Here is a 13,684-nt window from a genome sequence, read left to right as displayed (position 1 = left end):
TGGTGGCAAGGTTTGTAAGAACATGGGAACAATCCTTAGGAAATTCGGTAAGAAGAAAGGGGTCCACAATCATGTGGACCTGATGACAGAAATAGGCAAAGGGTAGGTCAAGTAACATGAAAACTGAGTTCTGACCTTTGGGAACATGCAGTGTGGTAGGAAATCTAATATGCTGATTCTGAGAAAGTCTCATTCCCCATCTGTGGGAGAGTGATACAGAAATGAACTGAACAACTTTGGAGCCCTGACCTAAGAAACTTGGTAATGATTCACCTTTTATATCCTAACCCTCTTTGGTCTTCTACCCTCATATTATTACACTGTGCTACAGACATTTTAAGCTTCTCCTAGATCCTGATATGAGGATCCAGGAGACAACTCAATGGACATGAGTTTGAGCAAATCCGGGATATAGTGAAGGACAAGGAAGCCTAGTATGCTGCAGTCCATGGGGTCGCAAAGAGTCTGATACACCTGAGTGACTGAACAACAACAGATCTTGATAAGGTTATATCTCCACACTATAGCCAACACAGGATTTTTCTTTTTTTTTTTTTTGGCTAAATCACTCTAAACAGCACTTGACATCTGACTGTTTCTACATGTCCAAACTTACATATTTCAACTGAGTCATTAAATATCCTTTCTGAGCTCAATCCCACATTTCATTGTGTGTATGTGCTCAGTTACTAAGTTGTGTCTGACTCTGACTCCATGGACTGCCCACCAGGCTCCTGTCCATGGGATTTTCCAGGCAAGAATACTGTAACGGGTTGCCATATCCTCCCAGGGGATCTTTCAGTCACAAGGATCGAACTCACATCTCCTCCGTCTCCTTCAATGGCAGGGGAATTCTTTACCACTGAGCCACCTGGGGAGCCCACATTTCGAGAGATTTTAATAAGTTGTCTTCCAAATCCCAATACTAACCTGGAAACAAGACTTTTCAATTTCCATACTGTAATTGTCTGTCTTCCTATGTCTAATCCATTGTACAGAAAGTCCACTGAGCACAGATACTATATTTCATTCACCTGATAGTCTCCATTGCTGATCATAGTAAATGGCACATAGCTAAGGTTTTATATCTATGGAACTAAAATAACTATAAACAATATAATAATTATAAAACACTGTATGCACAATGTACAATTAAAGTAATATTTAAAGAAATTCAAATCAATAGATTTTTAAATCTTTCTCCTCAATCTTTTATTGCAATTATATAGTTTTAGTTTTTCTCTATGCATCTGTAATATGCTCTGATTTTCCTTGACTTATTAAGAATATGTTCATTTTTTGAAATCCATAACTCATTAATCCTCACTAGTCTTCTTCTTTGTATAGGTCCATAGCTCTCTTAATGAATAAAAGGCTTCCTATTCTCTCTGGATCTGTGTTATCACCAACTTGATGGGAAATTTCAAAATTCCTAATTTGAGTCCTAGTCCTCATTCTAGTTCCTGAAATTTATTTCAGCTAAATCTGAATTGTCACCAAAGAACTTTCTGATTATGCCAGTAATGGCCTTAGGTCTTCCCTAAATTTCTAACATCTCAAATAGCTTAACGTATTCTCCAGCTTTTTCTCATTACTGGATCAGTAAAGAAAAATTCTGAGCATGGTAAACTCATATTTATAAGAATAAAATGCTAGAAGGAAGTGTCTTTCCTCATGTCACCACTTTCTTGTCCTTTGATGTTTTTAGAGGTACGTGAAAAGAGTATAATTGCTCCAGACTGGACACACTGGTAGAAGCTGGCATCTCTCAAAGAATGAACTTTCCTTAAAAAGCTGATATCCAAGCACATTTAAATAAATTTTAAAAAATAGGAGATCATTTCTAGTTTCTTTCTTTAATAAATCCATATATATGAGTGATTTTACTGGGAGCCATTTTATATGTATAAAATAAATTGTGAGTATCAGAAGGAACTTAAAGACTGAGCATGGATAGAGAAGAGAGTAAGAATTGAGTTCCAAGGCACTTGAACACTTAGATGTGAAGACCAGAGGAAGAACCAGCAAGGACCTCAAAAGAAAATTCGACCCCTGCAGCATAAGAAAACTGGTAGGGTATGCCTTTCCAGAAAATGAAGAAAGATTCCAAAAAGTAGGGGGTATTGAACTGTGACATTTACTGCTTAGTATGTAAATAATAAGAGCAGCAAAGATTGACCATAAAATTTGGCAACCTGAATACCACTTGGAACCACAACCATTACATACTTCTCAGTATCAATTACCTCCCCTGCAAAAAATATCAAGACTCATTTCATGAAAAAGTGTGAAGGACTAAATGAGAAAATACATGAAAGCACCTAGCATAATGCCAGCAATAGAGGTGTAAGCAGGAGGTTTTTTAAATTATTGATACAGACTGAGGTTGTCCATAACATAGACCGCCTGAATACAGTATGCTTGACAACCATGTGAGAGAATTTGGCTGAAGTGTCTAGCATGACTGGAAAAAGAAGAAATGATTATAGCTCAGAGAAGAAGCTGCAACCAGAGACAATGAGGAGAAAAATAGTGTGGTAGGGCAATTCCTATCCTTGGATAACAATTAAAGGAACACACTTCTCAAAGGATAAAACTTTGTGTTTTATCCTATCTCATAAATGGTGACTGCACACTTTTTAAACATTAGTTAATATTTGGAAAGCATTTGAAAACAACAACAAACTTCTCTTAAGGACAAATGGTATATAAAGTTCAGTGAGCTAAATAAGCATACTGTCACAAGTTAAAATTCCACTCTTATCTACTACACAATATATTGTATAACTCCATAATTTTACAATCAACCATTTTACATTTTGTATCTGCATAAATATCTATAGGTGGGCTTCCCTGGTGACTCAGTGGTAAGGAATCCATCTGCCAATGCAGGAGACATGGGTTTGATCCCTGGATCAGGAAGATTCCTTGGAGAAGGAAATCGCAACTCACTCCAGTATTCTTGCCCGAGAAATCCCAAGGAAAGAGGAGCCTGGAGGGCTATAGTCCATGGGGTCACAAAGAGTCAGACATGATTTAGCTACAAAACAATAACAACAAATAGCTATAGACTTATTATATAGTTCTTGTGGTCTTTGATATATAAAATTACTCCATTTGGCTAATTTTTAGTCAATGGCCTTCTAATTTTATAAGATTTCCCCTAATATTTTCCTCTTCTCATCAGATTTAAAATTAGTTATGTAATTGGTCATGGTAAACATCTTAATGGTGTGTCCTACAAGACAGCTAAAAGCAAATTGTGTTTTTAGAAGTATTTTTCATCATAATGATCATGACTATGACATCATGATCATATTGAAGTAGAGTCTGGATGAAGTATAATGTAAAAGAATTAATGCTGCAAAAGCCTGGTTGAAAGTCTGTCCTTAAATAATGCATTTGTATGAATCATTTCTTTCTCTATAAATTTTTAGAAAAATACTAATTCTTGGGAAGCCTATTTTTATGCATTCTTTCAGAACCATCTTATGCTCATTTTCTATCTTAACATTTACGCAGGAAATTTGGTTTGCAAAGCAAAGCATATGTCCTTATTTATGTAGGTCTTACATCAGCGATTAAAAGTAATGGTTGACTTGCAAAAAATGTATTTGCTCAAATATATAGCTTATGCTTTATCAATTTTTTCTAGGCAAGGTTTTTATTCTAAAATAAATTCAGAACTGATAAATACAGTAATGAAAAAAATCATATGAATCCATTTTGGAAATTGCAAAGTCATTTGGAACTTACCCTCTCTAGATTTCTCCACCTGCTCTTTGGATTTTTTTAAATTTTAGAAGAAAATGAATGTAGCAAACTCAAAAAGCAGCAGTTAACGATCTAGTGAGCCCACACATAACTCAATGATTCTAGGCACTAAACTCACTACAGAAATTATAGGAAGTTGGCAATTCAAATGCCTTCCCTTTATACAAACTGTGCACTGAACATTCCAAACTGCTGATTCTTCTCCTAAGGTTGCTCATTTCTAAATAGGGGTACCCAGGTTATCGACATTTAAGAAAGTGAAAAGCTTTTGTAAATGCCAAAAATCTAAAGTGAAACAATTTATTCCAAATTTCATTTAATCGTTTTGCAAATCTACTGGAAAAATAAATATTTTTTAATTTACATTTTTGTGGAACTTTAATACTAACACTGAAAATATAATGATCACCTATTTGGTGGTATTTTACTTCTTGACTCCACAGATGGGAGAGAGAAGCAAGGAACAGTACTAATCAATGTTTCTCATCAGCTCTTTCTCATTCACCCAGTGAGAGCATTCTCAGTTGGCAGAAAGCTCAAAGATGGCCAAATTTTTGGTTTGTTCAGGTATTTCTAAACAGGAGTGTACTTCAACCATCCTGGAATGCAAATAATGTTCTCTGGACAAAAACTCCTTAGAAAAAAATAGTATTTTACTATTAGTTTTACAGCTTGCTCATTTTTTGCTTCCAATTCCCTTAAATTGGACAATGTTTTCTAATGTCTTACTTTAACCAATTACTTTTTATTTAAAATTCACTTAAACCATTCTTTGGCTATTTGGCTAGAAGTATTCATGTGTCATAACTAGAGGAAAGTTTTAAAAGTTCTGATTACTCTCCCACGTCCAACAGCACAAAAAGTACTTATAAATATTCTGTGCTACCCATTGGGCACAGATTTCTACCTGCAAGGTTTCAGCTGGAAATTGGATTTGGCTCATTTTCAACCCAGCACTTCCTTTAGTCATTCTTTGCCTGATTTCCCCATCTTTTTCACTTTTTCCTACTATAGTTGGCTATTTACAGGCTAAACCCATTTACTAAACTACAAACTGCAGGGAACTCAAAAACCATCATGTACTAATCTGTATGTTATCTGGCCCTAATAAAAGCTCAAATATCTGCTAACATATGCTAAAACTGTATCTCACAGTTAAAATTTGTCTTTTTAAAGAAAGACCATAGATTCCCTTTATTTTCCTTGTTATTCAGATTTAAATCCCCAATTTCTTAAGTATGTCTATATTTCACATTTCTTGCTTTTGGTCTTTGAAAATGGCTGACACATTAATTTTCTCTATTCACAGCAAAATAGACTTAAAGCTTCTATGTTAGAACAAGAGGACACACTAAGGCATCAGTCTTCAGAAGTTCAGAGTTGGTTACAAATCCACTCTTAATGCTTTACACCACATCAGCTTAACAAAAACAAAAACAAATCACATCCTTTGTGACTAAATCCTACAGATGACAAATGAGTGGATGTCTCTAAAGATCTAGATTTAGCCTAAAAGTGTGGGTTTCTTTAACACTTTTCAGCCACTCTGTCACTCCAGATCAGAAATGAGTCTCTGTACCCAGCAGCAGCTGTTGAAGTGTTCTCTCTGCACCTCCCAGAAACGATTGCTTTCTTCTGCCTTTTTCAGCTCTCACTCTAATTCTGGTACAGGGTTTGTTTTCTGCTCAGTTCATAGTACCTTGCCATAACTGTCTCCCCTGCTCTTTGCCTTAATGTCTCCTATGGGTGTTCTTGTCCGACAGAAATCTAGACATTCCAGCAGCAAAGTGGACACTTGGGCATTAAATGGCCAAACAGAGTTAGTGAAATGCAAGATTTCTGGTCCCAGATGCAATCTCCAAAGGAGTGGAATATCTCATCTTTCAACCAAAGGTTTGTTTTTCTATCTGGTTATAGGCTTTTTCATCAGAATATAGAAGTTACATTTCTCCTATGTGGCACTCAGAAGTCATAGCCATATATATTCAGGACAGGCAAAAACCCCAGTGAGGATATGCTCTTTCAAACTATCTGAAACTACTTCTGACAGAGAAACTAACCATCAGAGAAGGAGAGTTTACTCCACAACACTCTTATTTAGAACAGAATTTTAGGCCCAGCTTAATTTATTTAATCGCTTTATAACATTTAATCACTTTATAACACTGTTTTCATCTGATTAAGTATCAGAATGCACAAATCTTAAAGACACTATTTTTAAATGGTATAAACCTAAGAGGAAATTGGAAAGGTTGCTTGGTGCATTCTTATCCTTTTTTTTTTTTTTCCAGACTCCAAACGTTATTCTTCCAAACACTGAACTACCACATTTAAAAAACAACAGCAGAATCTTCCAGTGTAACTTCATGGGCCTGGAGATGTGCTCTCATCTCTATTGAAATCCACCCCCCAACTCCTCTGCCCGGCTTACACCCAAACCACAATTCTCAAATTTCTACTACAATTTAGTGCTTTCTTAGTTAGGTATTAGAGAACAGTTGACAATCTCACCTTGGGAAAAAATTCTATAATATTCTAGCTCTTATAACCTATCCTAAGAGAGTCTTAATTTCTAAACTTCTTAGGTGGTGTGGAGTTCATAACTGACAATGGATACCTATCACAAGTGAATCTGATTAACACTGTGTATATTTAATTTCTTACTATTAGACAGCCTATACAACTATTCTATTATTAACAGTACAAGAAATGATCTTGTAAAGCTAAGGGCCAAGGGAAGGCAAAAGTAAACTGTACAATGAAGGATCTGATATTCTCCCCTTAATATGGTATTTTCATGAGTCATGTCAGTTTGAGTAGTTAAACTCCAAATAACCCTTACAAATTATCATCTGAATTTAAGGCACTATTCCGCATACAATCCAAAATCTTCGAGGCTTCCTTTCAATGGCTGCTTTCTGCCTACAAATATTTTTTTTTAAATCTTATTCAATCCCTTCAAAAGCATACATGGAAGAGCTTTAATGCAGATATCAGAAGAAATATGAAAGAAATATTTGAAAGGATGACATTGTGATAAAAAATGGTTGGTTGCAAGATTTTTCAAGTACATTATGAAGAAACTGACAGAGTTTCTGTTTCAATTCCAAAAATACTGAATAAAGTCCTATCTTCATGGTGAGAAAAAAAATGTTGAATATGAGGCAGTCAGTAGATCTGAAAACAGGTAAATTAGAGCATACTCTGGCATTTTAAACTGATTTCAGAGAAAATATAGCTCTTTATTGACCACACCAGAAATGATGAAACTAATCATGAAGAATTATAGATGCTCAATTCTGATGAACTTTCCATCAAGCAGGTATCTCTTGATAACACCACTGACCTAGGGTTTCCTAGCTTCTGCTGAACCCTTTTCAGGGCCAAGAAATAAGTTCTAACGTATTACACCAAGAATGTCCTTCCTTTCACTCTCAACCAATGTTGCAATGGAAAATAAGAATGCATGGTTGCTACAAAACAGCTCTTTCAAATATAAAATATAACATGATCTAGCACTAAGTCATTCAAGTTTAGACTGTCACTCAGTTTCCCTAATCATTCACAGAACAAAATGACTCGTGGACCTTTTAACATCTTAACAAATAAGTCTTAACATCTTAACAAGTTCAGTTAATCAACATTGTTTAGAAGTGTGACTCAGAACTAGACACACAGTCGATGTGGGGTCTGAAAATGTGGGGTCAGTCGTGTCCAACTCTTTGTGACCCCATGGACTGTAGCCTACGAGGCTCCTCCGTCCATGGGATTTTCCAGGCAAGAGTACTGGAGTGGGTTGCCATTGCCTTCTCCAGGGGATCTTCCCGACCCAGGGATCGAACCTGGGTCTCCTGCATTGCAGGCAGATGCTTTACCCTCTAAGCCACCAGGGAAGCCCCAAATAAACAGTTAGGAATTATTAATTTGATCTGGAATCCTACATGTATAAATTTAATCGAAGATAGCATTTGTTTTAGTTTGGCAGCTGGTGATAAAAGAAAATACATGCACTGATCTCTGTCCCTGGTTCTTGGCACAGAGCTCCTAAAGTCCTTGTAAATTCCTAGGGGAAAAGATACTAGGAACATCTTATTTTCTAATATTTGGTCTTTGATCCCAGCTCCTAACACAGAGTTTCTAAATCCCCTGGAATTTTCTGTGTGATAGTGAGAGAGTTAATTCTTAGGTAGGTTGATAAAGAGTCCCAGGCCCTCAAGGAGGAATGAGTCTGAGACCCTCGAGGAGTAGAAAGGGGTACACAGCTCTCAAGGAGGAGAAAAAGACAAACTTTTTTTTTTTCTACATTGGTTTGTCTTAGTCACATAAGACATTATTTTCTTTAAGCCCAGTTCAGTTCAGTTCAGTTGCTCAGTCATGTCCAACTCTTTGCGACCCCATAAATCGCAGCAAGCCAGGCCTCCCTGTCCATCACCAACTCCGGGAGTTTAACCAAACTCATGTCCATCGAGTTGGTGATGCCATCCAGCCATCTCATCCTCTGTTGTCCCCTTCTCCTCCTGCCCCCAATTCCTCCCAGCATCAGGGTCTTTTCCAATGAGTCAACTCTTCGCATAAGGTGGCCAAAGTATTGGAGTTTCAGCTTTAGCATCAGTCCTTCCAAAGAAATCCCAGGGCTGATCTCCTTCAGAATGGACTGGTTGGATCTCCTCGAAGTCCAAGGGACTCTCAAGAGTCTTCTCCAACACCACAGTTCAAAAGCATCAATTCTTCAGTGCTCAGCACTCTTTATAGTCCAACTCTCACATCCTTACATGACCACTGGAAAAACCATAGCCTTGACTAGACGAACCTTTGTTGGCAAAGTAATGTCTCTGCTTTTTAATATGTTGTCTAGGTTGGTCATAACTTTCCTTCCAAGGAGTAAGCGTCTTTTAATTTCATGGCTACAATCACCATCTGCAGTGATTTTGGAGCCCCCCAAAATAAAGTCTGCCACTCTTTCCACTGTTTCCCTATCTATTTGCCATGAAGTGATGGGACCAGATGCCACGATCTTCATTTTCTGAATGTTGAGCTTTAAGCCAACTTTTTCACTCTCCTCTTTCACTTTCATCAAGAGGCTTTTTAGTTCCTCTTCACTTTCTGGCATAAGGGTGGTGTCATCTGCATATCTGAGGTTATTGATAATTCTCCCAGCAATCTTGATTCCAGCTTGTGCTTCTTCCAGCCCAGCGTTTCTCATGATGTACTCTGTATAGAAGTTAAATAAGCAGGGTAACAATATACAGCCTTGACGTACTCCTTTTCCTATTTGGAACCAGTCTGTTGTTCCATGTCCAGTTCTAACTGTTGCTTCCTGACCTACATATAGGTTTCTCAAGAGGCAGGTCAGGTGGTCTGGTGTTCCCATCTCTTTCAGAATGCTCTGTACTAATGAGCTTACCTTGTGTCTCAGCTGGTAAAGAATCTGCCTGCAAGGCAGGAGTTCTGGGTTGATCCCTGGGTTGGGAAGATCTCCTGGAGAAGGGAATGGCTATACACTGTAGTATTCTGTCCTGGAGAATTCCATGAAGTCGCAAAGAGTTGGACATGACTGACTTTCACTTCACTTCTAATGATTATATAATAAAAATGTATATTGTTTCTCCTCCTTAACAAGAACCTTCTGACTAATCTTGTTACCTTGTAGGAGTGGGTCTGGTAAGACCTTTCTATTGTTAGTTCTAATCTTGTTAATGTAAGATCTATCTTGTGGGAATAGATCTAAAAGTATGTAAGGCCTTGCTAAGACTAGTGAGCGGGGCACTTTCTGTTCCCCTTCTGATGTCTATGTCAGAAGTGTTCTCTGTCCTTTTTCACTGTAATAAACTTCTGCCACACAAGAGCCTGAATGATCAAGCTTGGTCCCTGGTCCCAAAGCTAAATCTTCTTCTTTGGAGGTCATGAATTTCATATCTTTCACCAAAAGTTATCAATAGGGGTGCCTTTTGTTCTAATAAGGTGACTCTGGGTAGATTCTCAGATGGCTCTTGGATGGGGGCTGGTCACCAGAAACACCAAGCCATAATTAGAAGCTTGGAATTTTCAGGCCTAACCCCCATTCTCTGGAGGAGAGGGACTGGAAGAGGAGTTAGTAATTGTTCATGCTTACAAGAGGAAAAGTCCATAAAATTCCCAAAAGTACAGAGTTCAGAGAACTTTCAGTTTAGTGGACACATCCACACACCAGAAGGATAGTACTGTACACCCCAGAAATTCCTGACCCTTCCAGACCTTTATCTGACTGTTCATCAGTATCCTGTATCATATCCTTTAAGAAACATAGGAAGAGGACTGGAAGGTTTTCTAAGCAGTAACCTAGACACAACATTATCGCTTTATGTTTCTTTCCTAATAAAGCATATAGATCATTTTCGTTTGACATTCTTTCAAAGGGCATTAAAATTTTTTTTTAATTTTTTTTTTCTACAAATGCTTTCTTAGTAGTTTAGGGATTTTTGGTCTTTTCCCTCCTACTTGTAATAGGCACCTACTCTTTTATATCTCTAGACCTTCACATACTGCTCCCATATTTCTATTATTTGAGACAACTAGTTGTCATTCCCTTCCCCACCAATCCTGGCTGTAGTGGGGATGACCAATGAGTTGATTGAAACAGGAGATGGGCATGTGATCCAAACTCCTCCTTCTTTTAAAAATTGGAACCAAACAAAGAAATTACATTCTTATCTGGTGATGAAGCTACGAGATGCAGGAACTGTCACAAGTCCTGCCCAATGTTTGATGAAAACAAAGGCCCACTCTGGCTGTGTTCTACATCCTATCTCTAATCACCCCTGAATCCTAGTGTACCCTTAAGTTCTCCAAAGGTACATGAACTCATACATTCATTAAAAGGAAAAAGGAAGGGATAAACCATTTTGCCAGCAAAACAACACAGTTTAAAGGCTCAGTCCCACAGGACTGCTGCCCACTTCAGATGCCAGTTGCAAGTAGTAGGTCCCCAGGTTATTGATAGCTTCTGTCTGACGGTTACAAATCAGAGGTCCCAAGAAACCCATCCTTGGGTTTATTAATTTGCTCGAGTGGCTCACAGAACTCAGTGAAACCCCTATTTACTTTAACCAGTTAAGAAATTTTTGGAAGCTCTAGGGAAGAAAGCTCTCTTGTCTTTCTAGCTTCTAGAGACCATCCGCATTCCTTGCCTCAATGATTCCTGCCTCCATCTACCAAGGCAGAAATGCTCCGCCTCTCTAAAGTTCTTCTGTAGTCACATCTCTCTCTGACCCTGACCTCAAGTGAAAAAGATATTTTAAGGACTCTTGTGATTAACTTGGACCCACCTGAATGATCCAGGATAATCTCATCTCAATGTCCTTAATTTTAAGAACATGTGCCAAGTCTCTTTTGCTTTCCAATGTAGTGTATTCAACAGTTCTGAAGGCTTAGGCATAGACACAGGCATAGGCAGAGGCATAGAGGGTGAGAGGGTGGTGGTAGGAGGATGGGACTTTCTTCTGCTTCCCACTAAAAATGAGAACAGCATTCCATCTCTCACATCATTTGATTCAGTAATAAAAATATATTAAACAGGAGAAGCCAGACACCCTCCATGTTTAGCAGCCTGTTAATCAACATTATTTGGAAACAGTTTAATTTCAAAATGACTCCTTCAAAATTGATTTTCTGGAAAGGAAACTTCTGCTGGTTTTATCTTTTCCTGAAGATGAGTTTGAAGATCTTTATTGGATTTCCCCAGCAAACAATCAGAATGCAATCTTTGAAATGTAGAAGTAAAAGTATTTCCATACCCACATCCTTGAAGCCTGAGGCTGCTATCATTCCTGAGTTTAGAGAATAAACACAGCATCTCTCTTTGTTTTACTAATTGCTTTGTTTCCCCAAGCTGCCAGCTCAACATCTGCCAGGCCAGAATGCACTCTCCCCACACACCAGAGAACTAACTACTGCCGGCCAGATGAAGGACCTGAGCTCCCTGGTGTAGGGGTAAGTGATTTCCAGGCACTCAGCAGGTGGTTTCCAAGAGGCAAAAACTTTCAGAGAAAATGAAGCTGAAACCCCTCCCCTCCCAAAATCTTTAGAGTGGTTATGGAGTTGTTGGTTCTATAATGATCTCATACTGTCTGCAGTTTTATTGATTTTGTTTTTCAAAAGAACTGTTAAAGATGACAATTCTCAGACAGGCAGAATGTGGGCAGATGCCCATATTCTCACACAGTTCTGCCAAGACACTTTTGCATCTTTCTGCACATAAAACAAAATGAAGACATGTGTCATAGACGCCCGCTACTGGTACCCCACCCCCAGAAAAAGGGCGTTTATTGTGTGCTCATTTCCTGGATGTAAAATTAAAACAACTCCACCTGGAAAAAAATGAACAGCTCTTCCAAAATAAAAGAGATTTACTTCTGAGGCACCTTATAAACCATTCCTAATTAACAAAACCCATTGAAACAGCAATTTGGGTCATCATAATCAAGTGCCATCCCTGCTATTTTTAATTCTTAAACTTCTTGTCACATCTACTGGTGAAGCATCAAAATACAAAATGCTGTAACAGCTTATGCTCTGTTGATGTTCAATCATTACTGTGCATCAGAAAGGCTCATTTCAAATATGGCATGAAAGGAAGAGAAGTAAGCAAAAACCAGATTCAGAAAAGACTTGAAATAAACTACCTCCAGGAAAACGCTCAAGAGGAAAAAAGCAAAAGCATAGCCTTACCTTGGGAGACTTGGGCAGATCCACTGTCTTTTGTTTTGGTAGGCTTAGCGGAGTTAACTCTATTTTTTCCACTGAGGGATGTTTCGGAGGGCGAGGTGGGGGGTGCAAGAAGGACCTTTCATATCTCCGTATCAGGTAATACTGTTCTTCAGTGATCTCTTCGACCAGAGTACTGACTAGAAATGATCCTGTATCCCCAGAAAAATTACTAACTAACTGAACAGTCATATTCACGCGGCCAACAGGAATTTCCCAGCACTTCTTGGGGTTGGCAAAGTCACTTATGAGGAGATAAGAGTTAGTGATAGATTCCTCCAACTGTAGTCCTGGTGTAGCAGCCAAAATGTCTTTTTCAATAAAAAGATCTCTCACAGACACCTTCACGTTGAAGGGCAGGCGGAACTGTGCGCAAAGCTCGGAAATCTGGTAGAGTTTCTTATCGTGGATCACCTCTACAAAACCTCCGTCCATGTACAAAGGGAGCAGTGCTGCCTCACGGGAATTTCTGAGGATTTTTTCACAAGCCAGACCATCCATCGCTTTTTTAATTCCTTCACAGAGGACTTCAGTTGTCTGTGAGTGATGCACTAGAAACTCATCCCCGACAGAGACAGAGGACAGCTCCTCAAAGGGGGAATGAAAGGCTTTGGTAGCCACCACGTGCAGAGGCTCCTTTTCACTCTTTGCTATCTCGAGGTCATAGGCGGTTGGGAACTCTCGAGGTCGCCGCTTGAATTTGCCTTTATAGCTAGTGGGGATCAAGAAGTGTCTTTTAGAGGAATTGCTTCTAATTTCTGAAGCCAAGATCTTTGATGCCTGGCACTTTTTGTGGATCACAATGGTTTTCCCAGGCTGTAAAATGCTTATGGGTAGCTGGTTTCCTTGGGGTGCTTCTATGACTTCAGCTACTATGGGGAACTGTTTATTGGTCATTTCATAAAGATCTTGTGTAGATAACACCTGAAGAAACCAGTTGGCATCATAGCTGTCGGTAATGTCTTTGACTTCAACATCTAAACTGGGGAGGATACGGACTATATCCTTTCGGACTGAAAAAGAAAAGACATTTTTTGCATCAAAATGTTGCTCTGGAGTAGTATTAAAATCACTCCAGGAAACCCAAGGAAGAGGGGAAATATGTATACATGTGGCTGATTCACTTTGCTGTACAGCAGAAATTAACACACACTTGTAAAGCAACTGT

General features: G+C 38.5%; 1 protein-coding gene across 2 annotated transcripts in view; it reads right to left on the bottom strand.

The window, feature by feature from the left end:
* The window catches only part of THEMIS (thymocyte selection associated), a 189,275-nt gene that overhangs the window by 91,915 nt on the left and 83,676 nt on the right, over window positions 1-13,684 (bottom strand). For both annotated transcript variants that reach the window (XM_006058845.4, XM_006058846.4), the window contains exon 4: window positions 12,481-13,529. In XM_006058845.4, the coding sequence (XP_006058907.3) occupies window positions 12,481-13,529 (1,049 nt within the window). The remainder of the gene's footprint in view (window positions 1-12,480; window positions 13,530-13,684) is intronic.

Source organism: Bubalus bubalis, chromosome 10 (assembly GCF_019923935.1).
Source record: "Bubalus bubalis isolate 160015118507 breed Murrah chromosome 10, NDDB_SH_1, whole genome shotgun sequence".
Taxonomy (NCBI): domain Eukaryota; kingdom Metazoa; phylum Chordata; class Mammalia; order Artiodactyla; family Bovidae; genus Bubalus; species Bubalus bubalis.
The sequence above is the reverse complement of the archived record's forward strand: the minus strand, read 5'-3'. Positions and strand labels throughout refer to the sequence as shown.